We start from the raw sequence: 23,107 nt of genomic DNA on the forward strand, positions 1-23,107 counted from the left end.
TAAAAAGGTTATTCATAGTCCTTAAAAAAATTCAAAATGGATCAATTTAGTTAAAATCGTGGTCCCTTACAAATTCAAAAAAAATTCACATTAGTCCCTCAAAAGGACTAAAATGAATCCATTTTGAATTTCTTAAGGACCATGAATAACTCTTTTATTTGCCAGGGACTAAAACGACCACGAATAGTCTTTTTATTTGCCAGGACTAAAGCGGGTATCGTAAAATTTGGTGAGGAATCGAAAAACGTATTTACTCTAAAATGTATAAGATTTTCTATCTTGTAATTTTTTTTTAAAATCCTAATCCAATACATTCGGCTGCCTTACGTTTAAATATTTAAAAAAGTGGTAATTTATTTTACCGAAATTTCTTTTTGACGTGTTTGGTATCAGGGTGCAACTTATGTTTTGTACAGCAGCGTGCAGTTCTTAATCGAATCCATTCTTGTGTTGAATCCTGGAGTGAGAGAGAGAGTGAGAAACCCTAAACCCTAGACGTAGATTTGATGGAGGCGGAAGCAGTAGAACCACAGTCACTGAAGAAGCTAAGCTTCAAGTCCCTTAAACGTGCCCTCGATCTCTTCTCTCCCATTCATGGACAACTTGCTCCTCCTGACCCACTAAGGTATCCCCTTTTTTTTCAAAATCTTAACTTTGTGTCTTGGTTCTCCACAATCTTAACTTTTCTCTCCGTTTTCTACTCATGCAGCAAGAGAACACGCCTTAACCACAAGGTTAGTTAATCTTAATCCTAATCATGGGTTTGAGTTTTGTTAATGTTAATTTGATAGTCATAATGCCCTTGAATTTTTTTCTTAAAACCCTAAACGACAAGAATGAACGAACTTTGGATTAATTTGAGTAATTTCAATTTTTATTTTTATTTTGGGTTTTTTTTATTAAATAACTATTGGACATTGAACAGAGGCAGTTATGCTATATTGTTTGGAATGAAAATTAGGTAAATGTGGAGTATGGTGGAATCAAAAGCACCACTGATCAACCTCCCCGTCAAGTTAATTCTTCCGCACAGGATCACACTCAACAAGCTCTTGCTCTTCCCGGTACAATACTCATAGTTATAATCATGGTCTGATGATATGGAAAATCTAGCTTGAGGGAAAATGATGAATTGAATTTAGGGTGGTTATGATTTCTCAGCATCTTTTTGTTGTATGTGGTTAAAATGTTCTTGTTATATTGTTATTATCTTTATTATATATCAGTATGAGTGTACGGTTATTGCCTTTTTTTTTTCTCTCTTTTTTTTTTGACTTTGTAGGAGAGTAAGTATGGTAAATTTTGTTTGGATATTGCACTATATATTTTTGAGGGTAAAAATTATAGGAATCTGCTGACCTTAAGTCTCAGGACATCTCCTTCTTCCATAGGAATAACTATGCGACTTTACTGTTAAAAATGATTATGACAACAAATAATTTTGACCTTAAATTTAAGGAATGCCAACTCTTGTGTGTGCCTTTACATAATTCTTGAATCTTGAACCTTTATGCTCTTTTTTTTCTTTCTCATTTGCGTATTATGACAGTATGATGTACCCACATTTGGCATCTAATAGCACCAGGTTGATGTGCCCTCTTGCATGTTTTGTCATTTTCTGTAGTATTTATTTTAGGTTGGTTGGCCCTCTTTAAAACTCTTGCATTCCCCCCCATTATGTTTTTCCCCCTTTATTTGGAATTTTAGCATGATATCTTTTCTGAGAAATTTTCCTTGTAATTATTCTTTAATAATTAAGAGAATCTGGTTGTTACTGCCCAACCTGTTGATATTGTTTCTTCTTATTATTTGACAGGTCCAGGAGATTCTAAAGAGCCCCAAAAAGGAGGACCCCAGAATGCTTTGGTTGTTGGTCCAGCTATGCCCTCCACAACTCCGTAATATACTCTCCTCCATTTTTCTTGAACTTTGCGCATATAGATGTGGGTCAAGGAGAATTTTTCCCTCATGAATAATTTGTTTTGCTCATGCGTATCAGAAATTATTTTTCTTTATAGTTCTTCAATTATTCAAAAATTTATATTCGCTGACATATTAGTCTATATAACAGTTGTGATTTGAATCATATATTCTGCTTGCAGAAGTTGAATAATGAATAATGTAGTATTCGGTATTCTAAAATATTGTTTGAAGAACCTATTTGGTTTTCAAAATAATAAGAAACTGTTTACTGTGTAAACTTGATTGAAGATTAGAAATTGATGGAAGTTTTCTGAGGTGTGGCATTTTATTTTCAAAAGAAAAAACAAAGATGGGACTCCATGCCTTATGAAGTATTCCGTTCCAATTGTCTTTTTTTGGTTTTTAATGACTTGTTGTATTCAGAGATTTTAATACAGTTTCTTCAAATCACTTGCATTATATTCCGTGTGATTGTAGAAAGGAAAGCTATGGGTTGCAAAATTGAAGCATGGATTGTGTCACACACAGCATGCAAAGTTTTTGAAAAGCTGTTATTGAATATGATTAGTTCTCATGTTTTTGTTAATTTACAGGAATGATCTTGGTTTTTCGAGCAAAAATACAGTAGTTGTTTCGGCCTCTGGTTCATCTGAAAGGTTCTGGCTTTCTCTCTATCCCTTCTATAGTTTAAGAGATTCTAAGATGATTTACAATTTCTAGCTGTGACTGTTGGCATTATATGCTTCTAAGAGTGCAATGCTCATTTTGTTAGTTCTGTACACTATCTTCTGTTGTTTACTCAAAATGCGTATATGCATTTGCCCATGTTGGATTGTGTTATGTGGGATTGACATTCTGTTGGTATGACCTTTTTTAATGAACTGTTAATAGTTTCTATATTTCAGGAATTTATCAACATCTGCTTTGATGGAAAGAATGCCAAGTAAATGGCCACGTCCTGTATGGCACGCACCATGGAAAAACTACAGGGTGAGAACCTGACCCCTTTTTCAAGTTCAACTATATCTAATGATGGATGGGTGGCATTAGGATTTGTTGTTTTTCATTCTCAGATTCTCTGAACCAAAACATATGTAATTGGGCATGCATGGTGCACCAGCTAGTAGTTTAGCCTAGTGACACCTCAGTTTAGTTCCATCATTCTATTGCCCTATTTTCTTACAACTAGTACAATTTTAACTTGGATTTTCATGCACATATAAAATAGAGTTATACGTAGAAAGCTTGAGTAATTTTAATTAATTTTAACTTCGATATAGTTTTGATTGAGTAATTTTAACCTTGATTTATTATCCGTAGGTCATCAGTGGTCACTTAGGATGGGTGAGATCTGTTGCAGTTGATCACAGCAATACATGGTTTTGTACTGGTTCTGCAGATCGAACTATCAAGGTATTTGATCACGAAATGAATGTCATAGTTGCTTGTTATGAGAAGGCATGAAGAAAAGAAGGAAAACTTAGTGAGCCTTGTTGAATTGTTTTTTCTGTAGGTTACTTTCCTTCTTTATAATTTATTCTAAGAGTTCGTTGGATTTGCTAAAAAGTACGGGATAGTACAGCACAAAAAAATTGAACCTTGTTTGATTGTTCAAATAGTATAAGGGACAAAAGCAACTCAACGGACAACAAAAATTTCTAAATTTTTGTTACACTCTAAATCAAGGTACAAAATCTTGTCTACAACACAAAAAGAGAAAAATACCAATAACCCCTATCCCTTCATCATCCCACCTTTATTGTGCGCAAAACAATGGATAACACAAAGGGTGTCATAATAATTTCTTTATTATATCCTTAGGTATCACAATTTTTTGTCTTGTGCTTTGCTCATCAAATAGCTAAAAACTCAAAAATTGTCCTGTTACTCAACTACTTGTGCCACACAAAAATTGTCCTGTTACAAAATCTATTTGTGCTGTCCTGCACTAGCATTAAACACAACCCAAAACAACTCTGCCTTTTCATAAGTATTTCCCACATTCAACTTTGTCACTGCTTCATATTTTTTTGATAATTATAAGATATTTGGTGCCTCTGCAATATTACTTTGATTATTCTTGTATGGTTGCCCTTTTCCTAGTGTTATTTTTACTCAACATTTCAATTATTTAATTGTGACAAATATGGACTCCATTATTACCATGTAGTTGCTATAAATTGATGCTAATTTTTTTCAATTAGTTTATGAACTTATCATCAACATCAACACTACCTTTATCCCAAACCAATTGGGGTCGGTTGTCGATGAATCCGGAATATAAATATATATATATATATATATATATATATATATATATATATATATATATATATATATATATATATAGTGTATGAACTTATCATGACAAGTATATTATTTAGTTGTCTCCTATTCTTGAAAACTTTGGATGTTTTTAAGTTGTTCATTCGGGCAGATATGGGACTTGGCAAGTGGAGTACTAAAGCTCACATTAACAGGCCACATTGAACAAATAAGAGGTAAGAAACAATGGTTTTATTAGTGGTGGCAGCAATTGTGAACCAGGACCCAGGTTAATAATAACAGTGTGCTCTGTTTACAGGCCTTGCTGTTAGCAACAAACACACTTACATGTTCTCTGCTGGTGATGATAAACAAGTTAAATGCTGGGATCTGGAACAGAATAAGGTCAAATCCCTGTTTCAATTTTTGTTTTTCTGGACTGAATATTTCAGTAATTACTGAAACCCTATCAATAACAGGCTACTAAAACTCGTTATTGTTTTAGGTTATTAGGTCTTATCATGGTCATCTAAGTGGTGTTTATTGCTTGGCTCTTCATCCTACAATTGACATTTTACTGACTGGAGGACGTGATTCTGTCTGCAGGGTATGGACTTTGTTGATAATATAGTTACTTTATGGTATATTTAGATGGATGCAATCATTTCTGCTAAACAGTTCCTGTATCTTGTATTCGTTATTAAGGAAGTATAAACATGTTAACTAAGCTTTGGTGACACTAAATTTTCAGGTCTGGGACATACGTAGTAAAATGCAGATTCATGCTCTTTCAGGTCATGATAACACAGTCTGCTCTGTGTTTACACGGCCAACGGTATCCAGATTCTTCTGTTGTCTGTAATATTTTTTCTTTTGATATTTAGAATAGTGCCACAATATTGTATGGTCATTAATCTACATGTGTATCTAGTTTTGTCCTCTGACATACCATATCTGTAAGACTGGCATGTAGATGATCAGATTGGCTTAGTTTCAAGTTCTTTGATATGATAAATGGGAAAGTAGACCTCAACATTTGAATGCAGCTTTGAAACATTTCTTAATTTGTTTTTTTATTTTTTTAAACCTTTTTTCTTTGTTCTTCAGAGGCCTTATTCTGTTCTTATTTTGTTTACAGGATCCCCAAGTTGTTACTGGTTCTCATGATACTACCATCAAGATGTGGGACCTTAGATATGGTAATTTATGGTTTTATTTTTCCTATCTTCTTGTTTGTCTGTTTGTGCTGGGATTATTTGCATTTGCATGTTTCTGTATGTGTTTTGTGTCATCCTGAGTCCCTGACACATGATGCGTTCGTGCAGGTAAAACGATGTTAACCCTTACAAATCATAAAAAATCGGTTCGAGCACTGGCTCCACATCCTAAAGAGTATGTGTCTGATCAGTTGCTTGTTACTTGAATGATAAAATAGGATTTGGTTATTCAATCTTTCTTTACATACGTTATTTCTTTTTTGTCTTCTCACCATCTTTCCTTTTTTGTTCGTTGCAGGCAATTTTTTGCATCAGCATCGGCTGATAATATTAAAAAGTTCAACCTTCCAAAAGGAGAATTTTTGCACAATATGCTGTGAGTTCATAAAATTGTTATCATCAAACTTATGTGATTTGGGGGTTCATTAATGAGATAAAACACAAAAACAAGAACTATTTGTTTCAGTTGTCTATACAATATATGGTTGTGAATGAGGAAAGAGATGGTTGGAAAGAGATTAATCTAATAACTGACGTGTTTTCATTACAATGTTTTATGCGCAGCTCTCAACAGAAAACTATCATCAATGCAATGGCTGTGAATGAGGAGGGTGTGATGGCTACCGGAGGTATGGACCTAGAACAAAGTATAATTCTAGTAGGGAAATATGTTTTGATGGAGTGAAGTCTATTAATCCGTGTCCTGATTTTTCATGACCATGCTATTAGGGATTAATGTCCCCCAATCTTGACTTTTTGGGTGATACTGAAAAGGAATTGACATGGATATACCTTTTTTTCTCCCTTGCATTCTTCAACTTTAAGCTCTCTTTTTTTCCTGGTTGAAGGTGACAATGGCAGTATGTGGTTCTGGGATTGGAAGAGTGGTCACAATTTCCAGCAAGACCAAACAATTGTACAACCTGGTATGCATATTTGGCTTCTCTTGGATGTTTAGTTTGACACCAGTTAGTTCTACTATAACCACACGATTGACAAGTATAATTACTCAATCTACTTTCCTCTTACAGGTTCACTGGATAGTGAAGCTGGTATTTATGCTTTAACATATGATGTTACGGGTTCGAGGCTTATATCCTGTGAAGCTGACAAGACCATAAAAATGTGGAAAGAAGATGAAACTGCCACTCCAGAAACCCATCCCCTTAACTTCAGGCCTCCTAAAGACATCCGTCGATTCTAGCTACGATCGCTCATATCTCAGGCTATTTTTTCTGCCATGTATAGTACACAAGTTTATTGGATGCGCTATTATTTGGAGGCTTTGATGTAAAATGACTTGTTGGTTGAAAATGAGCATCATGATTCTCTTTTTTTAACATACTTTTCTCATCCTTTTTGTACCATTGGATTGCGTGTAGATTATTATTACGCATATGGCTTTGCATTTCAGTTGTGTGCATAAAACAACACTCTGCCCTTGCCCACATGTCACTGTTCTCAACTGTGATATTTATTATTTGATTTGTCTAATTTTCTGCACTACCTGTTCATCTAAAACAAGAAGCCTGAAAATGTTATCACAATTATTGTTTCTTTTGGTGTAATTAAAAGGCTAAGCTGGAAGCGTAATTCCTTGGATCGTGCTTAACAAAATCTTTTCTTGAAATGGTGGCTATTGCAAGATCTACCTACACGGTCCCTTTTTTGTGGGGCCATAGGCTGTATGCTATTTAGCCCGAGTACTTGGTTTTATGATAATTAGTTTGATTCTTGTAAATTTCTTTACTTTCTCTTTTTGGGGCCTGGGATGACCTTAATATTGTGTATGATGTATCTTAAAATATTGCTCCAAGGCCAATGTAGAGTTCAAACTGCATGGGAACTCAATTTTTTTTTTAAAGGTTATTAACCTGTAAGTTCATACATTTTGAAGATTTTAAAATGTCTTGTATTCTTGAAACTGTATTTATAAATTTTAAATATAAAAATTAGGACATGCATATTAATTTAATCTAAACAAACCGTAAATGGGTGTAAAATGAACAAATTCAAACACGACTTCATTGTAAATATTCTCTTTTAACAACTGAGCTTGAAGCATAGCTTACATTCTGTACACAAAATTGTAATGACTTATGAGGTGGCTAGTATGTGTCGCTCGAATGCTTGCTTCATGGAAGGGAATTACTTATTATTAGAAACTTTAATTAAAAAAAAAGGAAAAATTTGTCACGGTGCATAATGCAAAAAAGCTCTACCATATGCATACATATAAGGGTGTAAAGGCTGGGTCGAGTTAGACTTTAGATTAAATAGGTCAAGCTTGTATAAAATAGTTTAGAGCTGGCCGGGTAGCCTTGTGTAAATTCAAATTATAAGTCTGATATAACCTATATTTAAAAAACAAAAATCCTTGGTATAGTCTGTTAGCCTGTTTCAGTCTATTAGACATTTAATAATTTTTAAAATAATTCAAAATCATTGAAATAATAATTTATTATTATTTAAAATAAATAATATAATATAGGCTGACCTATAGATAGACCTGTCAAAACGGGCCAGAGCCTGCGGGCCAGCCCTACAACCCCATTTTTCAACCCTATTTTATTTCAGCCCCTATTTCATAGGGCCATTTTTGACCCTAGCCCCAATAACCGTCATATCTTTTGGGTTGGGATGGGGTTAACCACGGGCCAGCCCAATGTTTTTTTTTCTAAACCCTAATTCCCAATTTTCTCTGGTTTGCTCCATGCCGTTCCAATTTCTTCTTCCTCTTCGCATTCAATCATAGGCTATTGCAGTGTTTTTTCCCCATCTTCCCATTCAAATTTTGGCAATTTTGTTGCTGCGTTCTACTGACAATGAGAACTTATAATATAGGCTGACCTATAGGCTTAAACTTATAGATTCGGCATGTAAAAGAGAACTTGTAGCCTGGGCTTGATATAAGCTGAGCAGTAAATCCTATAGGTCGGTTGCCCATTTACACCTCTATATAGATATTTTCAACTTACGTAGAAAGTGAAAAGAACGCGTTGTTAATTTGAGTATCCTTGGTTTTTGCAGGGGGAGCAACAGATTATCGATCCAAATGCGAAGATAGAGTTTAGACCCAACACAAAGGTTATTTAGTGACTTAAAAGGCGATGGGGACAATGGTGTGTCTACAGCATAGACTAAAAGTGAGAAAGAAAATTAAAAGCAGAATAAAGTCAGTGAAAATAAAGATAAACAGCGTAACAAAAATTGGTTTGATTTGCATTTTTTAGATGATGTATAGATACTTACGTATTAGTCAATGGACAGGATTTATATATACATATTTGGCATGAAAATAAGCAGCATCAATGCCAAGAAGAAGATTATGACAGGAGAGATACATTTCCTCCCATGAGCATTGAAGCTACAAACTTAAAGCTTTTCTATGCAGCATACCACAAATTAATCCCCAAATTTGTGCCAACATATAGGAGAATATTAATTATTAGTTCACAAGGTGAATATAGAGATCACTTTTGTTAACTGAGAAGGAACAAAGATGTTGGGAGTTTGAAAGTTGAAGCCAGCCTAACTTAATGTGTACAACGACACAAATCCACAATGTTCTGTATCCTTAGTTTATTCTCACAATATCCACAGGGTATGAGTGAATTGTTTCCCTCCATGCACTTGAAGTGTCTGGCTTCACGTCGCATACACATTTCCACACTGCACTGTTACACTTGAATCCACTTCCACAGGCAATTTGCCACACCCTATCACCACATTTCATCCTCCCTTTTGCTTCTATATAGCACAGCTCATACCAAATTGAAGATGATGAAGTATTTCCAAACCTGTAAAGAGTCATGTTTGATGGTTCCACGTCCTGTTTCCTTAACCTCAAGTTTTTTTCAATTGTTTGTATAACTGCTCTTCCACCGGAATGTATGCAGAAATGCTCAAAAGCAAGATTGAAATTTGGAGTATAGATGCTTGTTCTTCTTGTAGTCCATAGTTTGCGACAAACAATGGAAAACACATATAGGAATTGCTCCCTCAATGGCAAAACCAGTGGTCCTAGTGAAGCTATATTTTTCTTTAGTGTATCTCCAGCCACATTGACTATGTTCTTTGATATTGATACACCTTCTTTGTTCTCTGGATCCACTTCCTGGTAGACACAACCATGAGATTGATCATCCTGTGCATTGATTGTTCTAACAACATGCTGTAGCTTATACTTTGCCTTATGCTTATCTTGGACCCTGCTAGACATCAATATAGCAGCTCCACCCATTCTGAATAGACAATTAGTTAACAACATGGATGGAACTTTACCAGTGTACCAATTTAGACTCAAGGTTTCTGTGCTTACTATTAAAGCCAATGAGTTCCCATGAACTCTCAACAAGTCTTTAGCCAAACTCACTGCTATAATTCCAGCACTACATCCCATACCTGATAGGTGGAAGCTCATGATGTTGCTCCTCATTCTGAACTTGTTAACTATCATGGCACTTAGAGATGGGGTAGGACAGAACACACAACTGTTAGTGATGAGTATGTCAATGGCTTTTGGGTTGATGTTGTTTTTCTGAAATAAGTCTGTAATTGCTGAAAACATTATTGTTTCAGCTTCCTCAAGGCCAAAGGCAAGAGCTTTTATTTTGGGTATCTGAGCAAGAGATGGAGGAATGGATGTTTCCTCACTGAATCCAGATTTTGCTATGATCTTGCATTGGAAATCAACAGCTTCTGGATCCATATTATCAAAAAGGTTATTCTCTTCAAACATGGCCATAGGTAGCCTATAAGAACTTGGTGGACAGTAGCAGCTAAAGTCTATCAAATAAATGGGTACTTTTCTTCTGCATGCAAAGTAGAGCATTGCTATACCTGCAACCAAAACCACGCCAAAACAATAGGAAGGTGAGATAATAAACTCAATGACAGTGTTGAGATGCTGCATCAACATTTCCAATATGGAATACAAACTGTAAGGTTCCATTTTGCCAGAAGTTGAAGTTGAAGTTGATTTGTTATGGTTAGCATTTCTAGGCATATGTTGTTGATCTTTTATGTCATGATTATTATGGGCTTGGTTAGAGTAGATTCTAATGATAGATGGTTTGGCATGAAATGAGAAAGAGAGTCCAGTGGGAAAAGAAAAGTGGGAGAAATGTGGATGGAGCTGAGCATTCTTTTAGTGCTTTCCTAAATAATGGCGTCGTGCCCGGTAACACCATATTTAGCTAGCTTCACATATACATACTATCACGCAAGGAGTGAAAAATATGACTTGTGACTTAATTTGTCACTTTGAATCGATAGAAGCTGATGATCGGTTATATGCAAAAATAAGTACGGCCCCTAAGATTAACTCCTTATTAAAACAGAATGTAATATTAGTAGTGATTGAATAATATTTTATTATTTTTTTCTTATTGATTTATAGGTTATAAAATGAAATTTAATTATTATTTATTTAGGTTAATCTTACTACTATTAATATTGGAGATTAAATAAATTAGCTAATAATATTTAGTGACACGCAATATTTAGTCATTAGTTATTAACAATAATTAGATATGAATTATAGTAATTGTATTAATTTTTTAATCATAATTGTCTTTAAACTAGTTATATGATATTTAGGTTGATAAGTTATAAAATAAATTTTAATTGTTAAGTTAAAGTAACTTGTTTGTAATTTTAATGTTTAGTGATTAGTAAAAATTTGTAAATAATCAGAGATTAATTGTTAGCTATTAGTAATTATTAATTAATGTGAAGTAGTTTTTTAATTGTAAGTAGTGATTTTTTTTTTTTAATTTTTTAGGTTAGTTTCTCTCTCTAAGCATTCTTTAACTTTAATATGTATTCTGATGGAGAGAATGACATTAGGGTTGAAGGGGAGAGAGGACCATCCCTAATATATATATTCCATAACTTATAATCTGGTAAGTCCATCATATACCAAATCAATTATATGATTGAGATTAAATGTATCCGTAATTAATTGGGCCATATAACATTTAATGGGTAATATCAAGAATCTTAATATCATAATTATAATAAAATCTTTTTAATATTATAATTGATTCTTGATATTTCTAACATTCTCCCACTTGGCCCGATTAATCTTAATATACATGCATCTCTAATGTTAGTCATCATAAAAGATAAATTGTCAAGTGTGAGTTATGACGGTAGTGCGTTATTAATTCAGTACATTCCCTTCCATATACTACAACACCAACAATCCATCATATAAAATTCATAATATAAGAAATATAATGGTCCACATAATGTCTTACAAAAACTTCCTTGTCAAAATTCATAGTGTATACAACCATAAAATAACAAGGAAACATAATGTATCTCAGAAACACATAGGTGAGCTCAGAGTGTCACACATCAATAATCTTTAATACAACCAAGGCCCATACTTTCAACATGTTCTTTAAATAGCTTTGGTTATAACCCTTTCGTCAACGGGTATGCCATCATGTGTTCAGTTCTGATGTGCATAATTGACACTCTCTGTTTCTGAACCTCTTCTTTAACGAAAAAAATATTTTAACTCTATATGTTTGGCACCTTTAGAGTATCTTTCGTTCTTAGAGAAGAATACTGCTGCAGAATTATCACAGTAAATTTTCAGCGGTCTGCTAATGGTGTCGACAACCGCAAGCCCTGAAATAAAATTCCGCAGCCATAATGCATGAGTTGTGGCTTCAAAACATGCCACAAATTCTGCCTCCATAGTAGATGAAGCAACGATAGTTGTTTTGCACTTTTCCATGATATGGCTCCTTGAGCAAACATAAACAAGTAGCCAAATGTTGACTTTCTACTATCAAGACATCCACCAAAATTTGAATCAGTATATCCAATTACTTCTAATTCATTGGACCTTTTGTACATGAGCATATGATCCTTCGTGCCTTGAAGGTATCTTAAAACTTTCTTTGCAGCTTTCCAATGATCCATTCTTGGATTACTTTGATATCTGCCCAACATCCCGACCGCAAAACTGATATCTGGCCGAGTACAATTTTGAGCATACATTAAGCTGCCCACAACAGAGGCATATGGAATTGATTCCATCTCTTTTCGTTCAACATCATTCTTTGGACATTGCATGAGACTAAATTTATCACCTTTCTGTATAGGAACAACTCCAAGTGAGCACTTACTCATATTAAATATTTCGAGATTTTTCTCAATATATCCTTTCTGAGATAGTCCCAACAATCCTTGTGATCGATCACAGAATATTTCTATTCCAATCACATAGGACTCATTTCCCATATCTTTCATTTCAAAATTCTTTGAGAGAAAATCTTTAGTCTCACGCAATATACTCAAATCATTTGCATCAAGTAGGATGTCGTCAACATAAAGAACTAAGAAAATAAACTTACTCCCACTGGTCTTTTGGTAAATACACCGATCAACAGTATTTTTCTCAAATCCAAAAGATGTAATAATGGTATTGAACTTGATATACCATTGTCGGGATGCTTGCTTAAGTCCATATATTGACCTCTTGAGTTTACACACTAATTTTCTTTCACTTTCCATGGAAAAACCTTCACGTTGATCCATATAAACTTACCCCTCAAGGTCACCATTAAGAAAGGTTGTTTTCACATCCATTTGATGTAGCTCTAAATCATAATGAGTCACCAATGCCATAATTATCCTTAATGAATCCTTTTTCGAGATAGGTGAAAATGTCTCTTTATAATCAATGTCATCTTTCAGAGTATAACCCTTGGCAACAAGTCTAGCTTTATATCGTTTGATATTACCATTAGAGTCGCGTTTCGTCTTAAAGACTCACTTACAACCGACTCTTTTGGAACCTTCAGGTAATTCGACGAGATCCCAAACATCATTCTGATCCATGGATTTTAGCTCTTCTTTCATAGCTACAATCCATTTATCTGATTCTATACTTTCTATGGCCTGTGAAAACGAAACTGGATCTTTATTGATTCCAATGTCATAATCTGACTCCTGTAGGTAAACCACATAATCATTCGAAATAGTTGGCCTACGTTCTCTTTGGGGTCTTCTTAATTCTATTTCATGTGGTTCTTGTGCTTTACCATTCGGCAAGTTAACATCTGCTGGGAGTACTTCTTCATTCAAATGTTGTTCAATGTTGTTATCTTTTTCTACAACAACTGGAACAACATTAGGGAATTTAGTAGATGGACTAAGAATTATAGGCAATGAAACATTTACCGCAGTCTCCTTGATATTTCTAATACTAAATTCTAAGAGACATTGTTAATTTGACATAGGCTCACTCAAAAGATGCCAACTTAATATCCTTGGTTTTGCTATCTGATGTAACATGCTCTGCTTCTGTTCACAGCTAGAGTTGTTGCATCATCAGCTCAAATGGCATGTATCCAATGGAAGTGAAAGAAACAGTAGGTAAAGAAAAATGATTCTAAGTAGCTCTTACGTAAATATTATGGGTAAATTATGAATGATTGTATGCAACTATAAATATTGTTCCTTTTTCTAATAATTGGCAATGTCCGCGAACCCAAAAGGACAAGAAGTGACAGCTATTGCAGTCAACCCACAAGGACTCAAAGTTGCAGATATTACAATGAACCCAGGAGAAAGTTAAGTGGCAGCTCCTAGATCAAAAAGGAGAAGTGGACTTCTGGCACTTGTTATTTCTGTTGATGTACCACAAATTTCAAGTTGGATTAGGAGTTATGCTACATGACCTACAAATTTAACTGAGATATTACTGACTTCAAAGTCAGTAGGTTTCTTTTAATATTTTCTTTTATTTTCATAATTTCTTAATCCAATTAAGAGTTCTCGAGATTAGTGGTCCATCAGGAAGAGTAACTGATAGTGGAAGTCGTCTTCTCCTTTTTGGTATAGGTTCAGCCACTTCGTGTCCTTCTAGATTCAGTGCAGTATAATGCCGAAGCAATAATCAATTGACTAAACAGAAAGAAGAATAAATACAAGGATTGCGAGAAAATACTATTTCTCTTTTTTTAATTTTTATTAACCAAAAATAATCTAATAACAATAGGGTTCTCCAAGCCTTAAATAGGCAAAAATAAAATAACAAAAAAAGTAAATAACTATAATCATGCGCAATCAAAGGAGATAACGCACAATCAACGCACACTCAAACATAATCTAAAATAACAAAAAGGAAATAACTAGCAATTATTAAAATTCCTTAAATAAAGAAATAAATAAAGGAAAAGCCCAATCCAAGCGAGTCAGCTCGGGTGCATCATTCTCTTCCACTTGAAAAAGATTCGCCCTAGAATCTGCTTCGTCTTCATTGATATGAACTTCTTCAGGTGGTAACCCAAGTGACAACTCTTCTAGTACAATATCACCAAATTTCCTAATTAAGATTAGGACTTGGAAATGCAATTCTTTGATATGCTTGGTATATTCATTTGTAGTTTTGATCAATGATCGCATCTGTGATCCGTCGTAGGAAAATTTCGTCTGATGTGACAGCAATTCCCATTGCCCCTAAAGATCTCCAATTAAACTTTTACAAAAAGTTAAATATTTATCTCCATAGAGCATGAGGTTGTTATGCTCGTTGTCCTCAAATTCATAATACTGGGGTAGGACTTCATCTTTGTCAAAGATATTAGAATTTCTAATAACTAATTTTTCACCGAAATCAATATAAGAGATTTCTTCCACCTCTGGATTCTCATCATCTTTCTCCCAATCATACTTATCATAGATAGGGAACTCGTCATAAACTGGAGCATCCACAATAGGATTCTCACGATCTTGATGATCATCATATTCATCATAGATCAGGACCTTCTGGTCTTCTGTCAAGTCTCTGATGTCAAAGACCCTTTTGACAATGTGTGACCCGTCGATAAACTCATCTGTATGAGTGGTGCCCTCGAATTTCGGGATCTCAATCTTCACCCCAATATTAGCAAAAAAGGATTGATTTCGAGGTTGACTTCGTCCTCGTTGCTCCTGGTTCCAGTTCCAGAATGAGTTTTCGCTCCTTTCCTCTTCATGAGATGATCTTTCAGATTCCCTTCCTTCATCTGACTCGTCCAACTGTGTTTGGGCAAACAGTTGTTCGAGCTCCTGAATTCGCCTACCATGTTCTGCCAATGTAGCAGCCATTGCTACAATTCTGGTGTGTCGCACGTCAATGTGTGGTTGTTCGCCGTCATCGTTAAGGGTGTTAACATGCCCTCTACCGCCGCCGCCGCCTCGACCCCGTCGTCCACGATCTTGACCTCGACCGCCATTGTTATGTTCAGCCATTTATGTGACAACCAGAGCTCTGATTACCAAATAATGCCGAAGCAGTAACCAATTGGCTAAACAGAAAGAAGAACAAATACAAGGATTGCGAGAAAATACTATTTCTCTTTTCTTAATTTTTATTAACCAAAAACACCCTAATAACAATAGGGTTCTCCAAGCCTTAAATAGGCAAAAATAAAATAACAAAAAAAGTAAATAACTATAATCATGCGCAATCAAAGGAGATAACGCACAATCAACGTATACTCAAACATAATCTAAAATAAATAGTGGATAAGCCTAATCCAAGCAAGTCAGCTCGGGTGCATCACAGTAGCTGCTACTTCATGTTATTATGGATTTACTTCTTGTTGACCTTCAGGTGGAACATTGTCAATTATCAGAAAATGGAAAAATATTTATAACTGCCAAATTGGGTACAATCAATTTTACTTCACCCATTCTATTTACGTAATAGTAACTCAAAATCATGAAACTCAAAAATTATGCCCAAAATTGATTTTTACTTTAACCTGTTCGCAGCTAACAGGCATGCCAATGACCTAAGTGGATCAGCTTTTAGTGCTTGTAAAGAGAGCTGTTTATGCTTAAATGCTTAAGGACTGGGTAGGGGTGTGCAAAAACACTAGTTCACTTGCCCTGTCCATGATTTGTCCCATAAATACTTATTTTTTTGAACTGGGTTTAAATACTAATCCACTTTTATTTGGGTCAATTTTAGACCTGACTTGTTTTAATAATGACCCATTGACCCAAAACTTGACCCAGACCCATTATATGAAAAAAAATCACAATTATAATTCTCTCTTCTCTCTGTCACATTCTTGCACTCCACCAAAGAGGATCTCCCATATGTTTCTCGACTTTTCTTGTGCTCAATCTCGAGCTTCTTGATTAATTTAAACTCATACAGTATGATATGCTTGAATACCTGCTTGATGTCATGTCTTGCTATAATGGTCTTTGTTATTGGCTATGGATTTAACTCTCTGATCCTTCCAACATCGCCTCCTTCATTTCATAACAAGCAGTAGATTTCCTTTTTCTCTATTCCTTAGTTTTTTATTTTATTTTAATGGCTTTTACATCGTAGCTTTTATGGTAAAATTTAATTTCATGGTAACTGAGAATTTTCATAAATGTCTCGCATAAGAATCATAATAATCTTGAAGGCTCGCTGCCGATTGAGCTCAGCAAATTAGCAACTACTTCTTTGTCCAATTTTTATTTGAGTCATTATGTGTGGAGTTACAATTATTACTTTAATGAAAAAGTTTCTATACAAATATTCTACCTATATAATATGTCGTTGTTTATCAATCTAATTCCTTTACATTTTCTATTTTCTTTGTAGTGGATAACTAAAATTATATATGTACAATCATATTAACCAAGAGCTGCGTTAAACTAATTGATCTTTCCCTAATAATAATTGTATAATTTGGGTTTGAATTTATGAATTTTCTATCAGTAGACATTATGTAATTTTATAATATATCATTGTTAAAATTAGTGATTTGTCATCTTAAGATGGGAAGAGCGTCTCTCATTCTTTAATTTTCACTAATTTTCACTAATTTTGTTTCACATGTGCAGGGAGCTTAAAATTACATTCCTTTATTTATTCAACAAATATAAAATTTATATATTTTAAAACAAATAAATAATTAAATTACATGAGTTTAAAAAATAAATCAATAACACTAAAAAAATCAAATTAAATACATGTTTTGAAACCAAGTCAAAAAACGAGTTAGGTCGGATTTGACCCACTTCAAAAACCAAGTCAGGTCAGATTCGACCCGGTTCTGAACTAGTTCAAAAAAATTCAAACCAGGTCAGACCTCACTTAGATCATATTAAACCGGTATTAGCTAATCAACAATGCAACCAAGAATTAACTCTCTTAGCTACCAGTAGTCTCCACAAGAGCAAAACCCGCCTTCAAATTGGTGAAAACGGATGCGATCTCTCACAATTATCTCTCTGTTTAATATTCTAGACACAATCTTAATCCAATTATGACAATCCTGGCAGATACGCAGATTTTTTGAAATCCGGATTTTTGTTCCAGGGCTACTTTTCAGGACTCCATAGGCCAAGGCCAACTTCTCGCTATGAAACTTTAAATTTTCCTCCTTTTCCTCTTCAGAAACATCCATCAAAACCAGATCCGTCAAGGGTGTGAAGCCCTCCAACTTAGCTCTTTGTATCAAGCCTTCCAGCACTCCGTAAATTACTTCCATTTCAGCATGTGACTGATCAGCTGCATTGAATCGGTGAATGCTGTCTCCTAATTCAATCCAACTCTTACCACGCTTTTTACGAACTCCTCCCATTTTCATCATCTGTCTCACTCTCTCAGCATTATCCCAGTTCTTCAAAGAGCAATACATATTTGACAGCAAGACAAAATCTCCACTCTCAAGACCGGATATACTTGCAATGGCAACTTCACCAAGTTCTTTCTTTCTGTGGGTTCTACAAGCACTCAGAAGTGCTCTCCAGATAACAATATCAGGCTCCATAGGCATCACCTTAATCATCGCATAGGCCTCTTCCAAGAGCCCTGCTCGTCCCAAGAGATCAACCATGGTTCCATAATGCTCAAGTTGCGGCCGAATCAAGAAACGATTCTGCATCATATCAAAGTACTCACGACCTTCTTCAACTAATCCACAGTGGCTACAAGCCGTCAAAATCCCAATAAAAGTAATAGAATCCGGCAAAGCATTTTCCTGCTCCATCCTTGAAAACACTGCAGTTGCATCCAAAGCAAGCCCGTGAATTGCTAACCCATTAATCATAGCATTCCAAACAGACACATGATCACGCACAACACCATCAAAAACTCGCTTTGAAACATCAATTCTACCGCACTTGGCATACATGTCAATCAATGCAGCACTCAATATATAATTCAGTTTAATCCTTTTCTCAACCATCAATCCATGCACCCACGTGGCATTGCTAAGAGCCCCGAGGCGTGCACACCCAGTAAGCACAGAAGCAAAGGTAAACCCATCAGGCTCAACCTTAGCACTCAGCATCCCCCGGAACAAACTCAAAGCATCAAAAAAGCGTGAGTTTTTAACATACCCTCCAATCATGGTGTTCCACGAGACCACATCTCTAACAGGCATTTTGACAAACACCTTCTTGGCAGCATCACATTCCCTGGCTTTCATTAAGCTTTCAATTATTAAGTTCATATTGAATACATCCAAAACATAGGAAAAAACATGATGGGCAATATGGGGTTGGTGACAGCGAACATAGGTTGATATCAGAGACGCCATAAGAGATGGGTAGGTAGCATACCCGAGTACAACAACCTTTGCGTGGGTTTTAGAGGCGGTTTTCAAATCCTTATAAATTCTACAGCGTTCGAGAACCCGACGGAGTACCGTACTATCTGACAAAAGAATAAAAAGAGAGGGAATCAACAACATTGCAATAAAAAAGAAGCAACTTTCTTTTATTCCTGAGAAAAACAGTGAATGTGTGCGTGTGTAGGTACCTATAGCCGTGAATGAAGAGTGGTGAGAATGAAAAGAAGATGAGAGAGAATGCAATGAAGTCAATGATTCAGACAAAGAAGTAAACTTGTTAGCTCCATATCTTGACCTCTGCAAATTGATCATCGTGATTGTTTCATGGCTCATTACTTCCTATGTTGTTTTTTATTTATTTTTTGGTTTTGAATTTTTTAAAAGGGAAGGATATTGTAACGAACTAGTATTACTACACTGATGCTACTAATGAATTTCATTGTTAGAGCGATATGTTGATCCAACGGTTATATTTATTTCATCTTTGTATGGTTATAATTCTCTATATTTAATACTTTATATTTATTTTCACTTTGTATGGTTATGATTTTTCATATTTAATGTTTTCATATTAAATATAGGCAATCTTAATCATACAAAGATGGAAATAAATATAATCGTTAAATCTATTGTTGTCAAAAACTAATGTTACGTTTTTACATTTTTACTAGAGTGGTCTGTGTTAAAACTTAAGTAAAAACGGTCCTTGATAAAAACTGGTAGAAACGTCGCGTAAAAACGATAAAAACTTATGTTTTTACCGTATTGACCGTTTTTATTTAAAACTAAAAGTTTAATAATAAAAAAAAACCTAATTTTCATTTTCCCCAAATCATATTCACAGTCACTTAATATCTTTTTGTTTGGATATATGTTTTTTTTATAATTATGTCTTATAAAGCTGCAATTCTATTATAAGTTATGCTATAAGAATTGTTTTATGTTTTTTGATCATTGTGTGAATTGAAAGAAGTGGAATTATATCCTGATGAGCGATGATCCAAAATCTGCAGAGTGTATAAAGCAGTTAGAACAGATTGGTTACCCATTTCTTGTTAATTATCACTGTTTATAATTTTGTTACTTGGTTATGAAAAATAATTTTCTTTTTTAGATAGATAAGTGGCTCAATACACATGTTCATTATATGATTTTTTTTTTACTTGCATATATAATTTTGTATCTTGACCTTAAGTGGTAGAAAGTAGAAACTTTACGTTTCGTGTCGTTTATACGTTTACGTTTCTACCACCCATTTCCGTTTCTGCATAGAAACTCGAATTTGACAACATTGGTTAAATCCACATAATCGATCTAACGGTGGAATTGATTGGTAGTAACACTAGTTGGTTGCTACAATATCCTATCTTTTTTAAACAATAATAATATTTAAATAAAATAAATTTCAGTATTTTATTTAAATATTATCAGGCCTCCTGGCCTCCTCCACCGCATCCCCTCGGGCATATCCAGGAAGTGATACACCGCTATCTGCGTCATATTCCACAGTGGGCTCAGCATCAAAGTCATAGCCTAATATCTGCAACCATACCGGAGCCGTCGTGACTATGTCCACACTGCAGACCCTCGACCTCATCTCACCCTATATGTAGCTGAAGTTATGGTAGAAGGCCTTCAGCATAACCTCTGAGTAGGGACATAGCATCTCAGCCAACACCCTCAGATGTGCTGCCTCCAACACCGCCACAATCTGAAATCCTTCCGTCACAAAAAATGTTGTATCCAATGATTTTGGAGCACATAAAGGTCTGTTGACATGGTCACGTACAAATGCAGCGTGCACCGAGGGGTCATCCTCAAACAAGTATCCAAATGGTAGGTCGACGTTATCAGGCTCTTCGTCTTGTCGCCTTGAGAAAGAAGGCCGGTCTTGTCGTTGCTTCGTGCGTCTCTCATCGTCGGCATTGTTTGCTCTTCTACAGCCGGCCATTGTAACAGAATACCTACAATGACAAAATAATTTATCAACAACCAATAACTCAATGGCAAACAACATACATGTTATCCGCGGCAAACAAAAACCAATGGCAAACAAAATACAAAACCAACATCACACATTGCTCGCTTTCCTAAACTATAACTCAATGGCAAACAAAATAAAAGCAGCACATCGAATTGTTAAAACAACAAACGAACTTGAAAAAAAAATTAAAAAACTGTAAATAATCTCATGGGCAGTTAGTTAAATCAAATGATATTCCAAAAAAAAATTGTTTTTTTCCTCTCTCTCCTAGCAACTGATCTCAGAGACTATGTGAGAAAAAATTTAAATTCAACCCCAACACATTCCATCGACCACCAAAACCAAAACCACCCAAAATAACAAAAAAATAACAAAATCGAAAATCCCTCACCGTGGAGGATGAAGAAGTTTGAAGTAGCCTTGGGGACGCAATCCACAGACCTTAATCGATTAGGATTTCAAATAACCCCCTCTGTCAAATGGGGGGTTTAAAAAATGCTCCAGATGAAATTTAATCGATTAAATAATACATTTAATCGATTAAATGTCTCGAAATTTAATCGATTAAGAGGGATATTTAATCGATTACATTTCAGGTCAATGTTATTGCTGTATTTTGACTGTTTAACCGATTAAATCTTCAAGTTAATCGATTAAAGAGGGGAAGGTTGGTGGATAATTCTGGGTGAGGGACAAATTGATTATTAATTAATTAATGAGGGGCAAAAGGGTCAAAAAGCCCAAACTGAGTTCTTAAATATTTATTAAGTATTGGTTTATAATAAGAAAAAAAAATTGTCTTTCTAAATGATGGTTATTTTAGTTAAAATTAATATTATTTATTTAAAATTTAAATTAAAAAAAACTCTCATTTTCTCCCCTATAATTTTTATTGTATATCTATTTCTCTCATTTGAAATGACATGATTCTATATATTTTAAAAGGACAAACATCAATCCCTTATAATAAATATTTGATACTTGGAAGCAAATCAAATATGATGAATAATAAATAAATTTTTAATAAATTACCTTAGATATCAGTATTCATAAAAAAATAAAAATACCTGGATAATTTTTTTCTTCAGGTATTTGAAAAGGGAAAAGGTAAAAATTAGATAATGTGTTGAAAAAAAAACTTTTTATTTGATAATACAAGTTTATATTTTATTGTTTATGTTTTTTTTTTAGTTTTACTATTCATTTTTCGTTTTTTAAGTAATTCTCAGAGGAAACTGCTACTTTAGTTTATGAATGTTGAGTTAACATTAATTTAGTCTCTAAAAAATAAAAAAAGACAGTTTTGTTATCTGAATGAATTGGTATTGATTTATTTTTTCTTTCAATAATTGAAAAATGACATTTATTTAGCCTTTCAATCATAAAAAGAAAAAAAAACAAGTATATCTCTTGACTTCAATTTAATATTTTTGTCTCAGTTTGTGCACAAAATGATGATTTGAAGTCACTTTTCATGATTAAGAAACTAAATTGATATCATATATCTTTTAGGGGTAAAGGATTTCTCCGGTCAATGGAGATAAGTTATCTTCAGTGAACCCAAAATGACATCGTTTTAGGACGGAAATCAAGGTATTTTTATAATTATAATATATTGCAGGGTTATATTAGTCTTTATCATTATAATTTTTTAATCTTATAACCCAAAACGACGTCGTTTTAAGTTCACTGGAGAAATACTTTTTTCATCTTTTAGATACTAAAATGATTAATTAATATAATCATGTCATGCATTGGCGGACCCAGGTTGACGCAAATGTTCGCAAGTGCGGACATAAATATTGTCATTTTAGTTTTTTTTTTGTTGCAGGTTCTTATTTGTTTCTTGATTCAATATTTATATTAGGAATAAATACACTTTTAAGTCTTTAAGAAAAAAATACGGTCCTCACTTTAGTCCCTTATAAAAACAATTAGTCTTGAGGTTCCTAAGAAATTCAAAGTAGATCAATTTAGTTAAAATCCTGGTCTCTCACAAATTCAAAAAAGATTCACATTAGTCACTCAAAAGGACTAAAATGTGTCCACTTTGAATTTCATAGAGATTAGGTCACTAAATTTTTTTTTTGTAAGGGATTAAAGTGGGGACCGAATTTTTTGTTAGG

At 34.3% G+C, this 23,107-nt stretch overlaps 3 protein-coding genes across 3 annotated transcripts; 1 reads left to right on the top strand and 2 right to left on the bottom strand.

Annotated features, from left to right (window-relative positions):
* The first annotated feature begins 404 nt into the window (after positions 1-404).
* On the top strand, positions 405-6,851 carry LOC133313233 (protein pleiotropic regulatory locus 1). The gene is made up of 17 exons (XM_061514575.1): positions 405-625; positions 710-734; positions 962-1,064; positions 1,817-1,898; positions 2,517-2,579; positions 2,829-2,913; positions 3,244-3,336; positions 4,361-4,424; positions 4,508-4,593; positions 4,694-4,795; positions 4,940-5,023; positions 5,327-5,387; positions 5,514-5,580; positions 5,704-5,781; positions 5,970-6,034; positions 6,254-6,331; positions 6,437-6,851. Exons 1-17 carry the CDS (start codon positions 507-509, stop codon positions 6,607-6,609), a joined length of 1,428 nt encoding a protein of 475 aa, XP_061370559.1. The 5' UTR covers positions 405-506; the 3' UTR covers positions 6,610-6,851.
* Positions 6,852-8,982: 2,131 nt separating this feature from the next.
* Positions 8,983-10,239, bottom strand: LOC133313250 (probable 3-ketoacyl-CoA synthase 21). Its single transcript, XM_061514595.1, has one exon. It carries the CDS (start codon positions 10,237-10,239, stop codon positions 8,983-8,985), a length of 1,257 nt encoding a protein of 418 aa, XP_061370579.1.
* Positions 10,240-17,451: 7,212 nt separating this feature from the next.
* Positions 17,452-19,310, bottom strand: LOC133313257 (pentatricopeptide repeat-containing protein At5g50990). The gene is made up of 2 exons (XM_061514607.1): positions 19,186-19,310; positions 17,452-19,080 (listed from the first exon to the last, which is right to left on the bottom strand). The coding sequence occupies exons 1-2, from the start codon at positions 19,307-19,309 to the stop codon at positions 17,576-17,578; spliced, it is 1,629 nt and encodes a 542-aa protein (XP_061370591.1). The 5' UTR covers position 19,310; the 3' UTR covers positions 17,452-17,575.
* Between the last annotated feature and the right edge of the window lie 3,797 nt (positions 19,311-23,107).

This window comes from Gastrolobium bilobum, unplaced genomic scaffold (assembly GCF_033153095.1).
Source record: "Gastrolobium bilobum isolate Gb01-03AN ecotype WA unplaced genomic scaffold, APGP_CSIRO_Gbil_v1 utg3862, whole genome shotgun sequence".
Lineage (NCBI taxonomy): Eukaryota > Viridiplantae > Streptophyta > Magnoliopsida > Fabales > Fabaceae > Gastrolobium > Gastrolobium bilobum.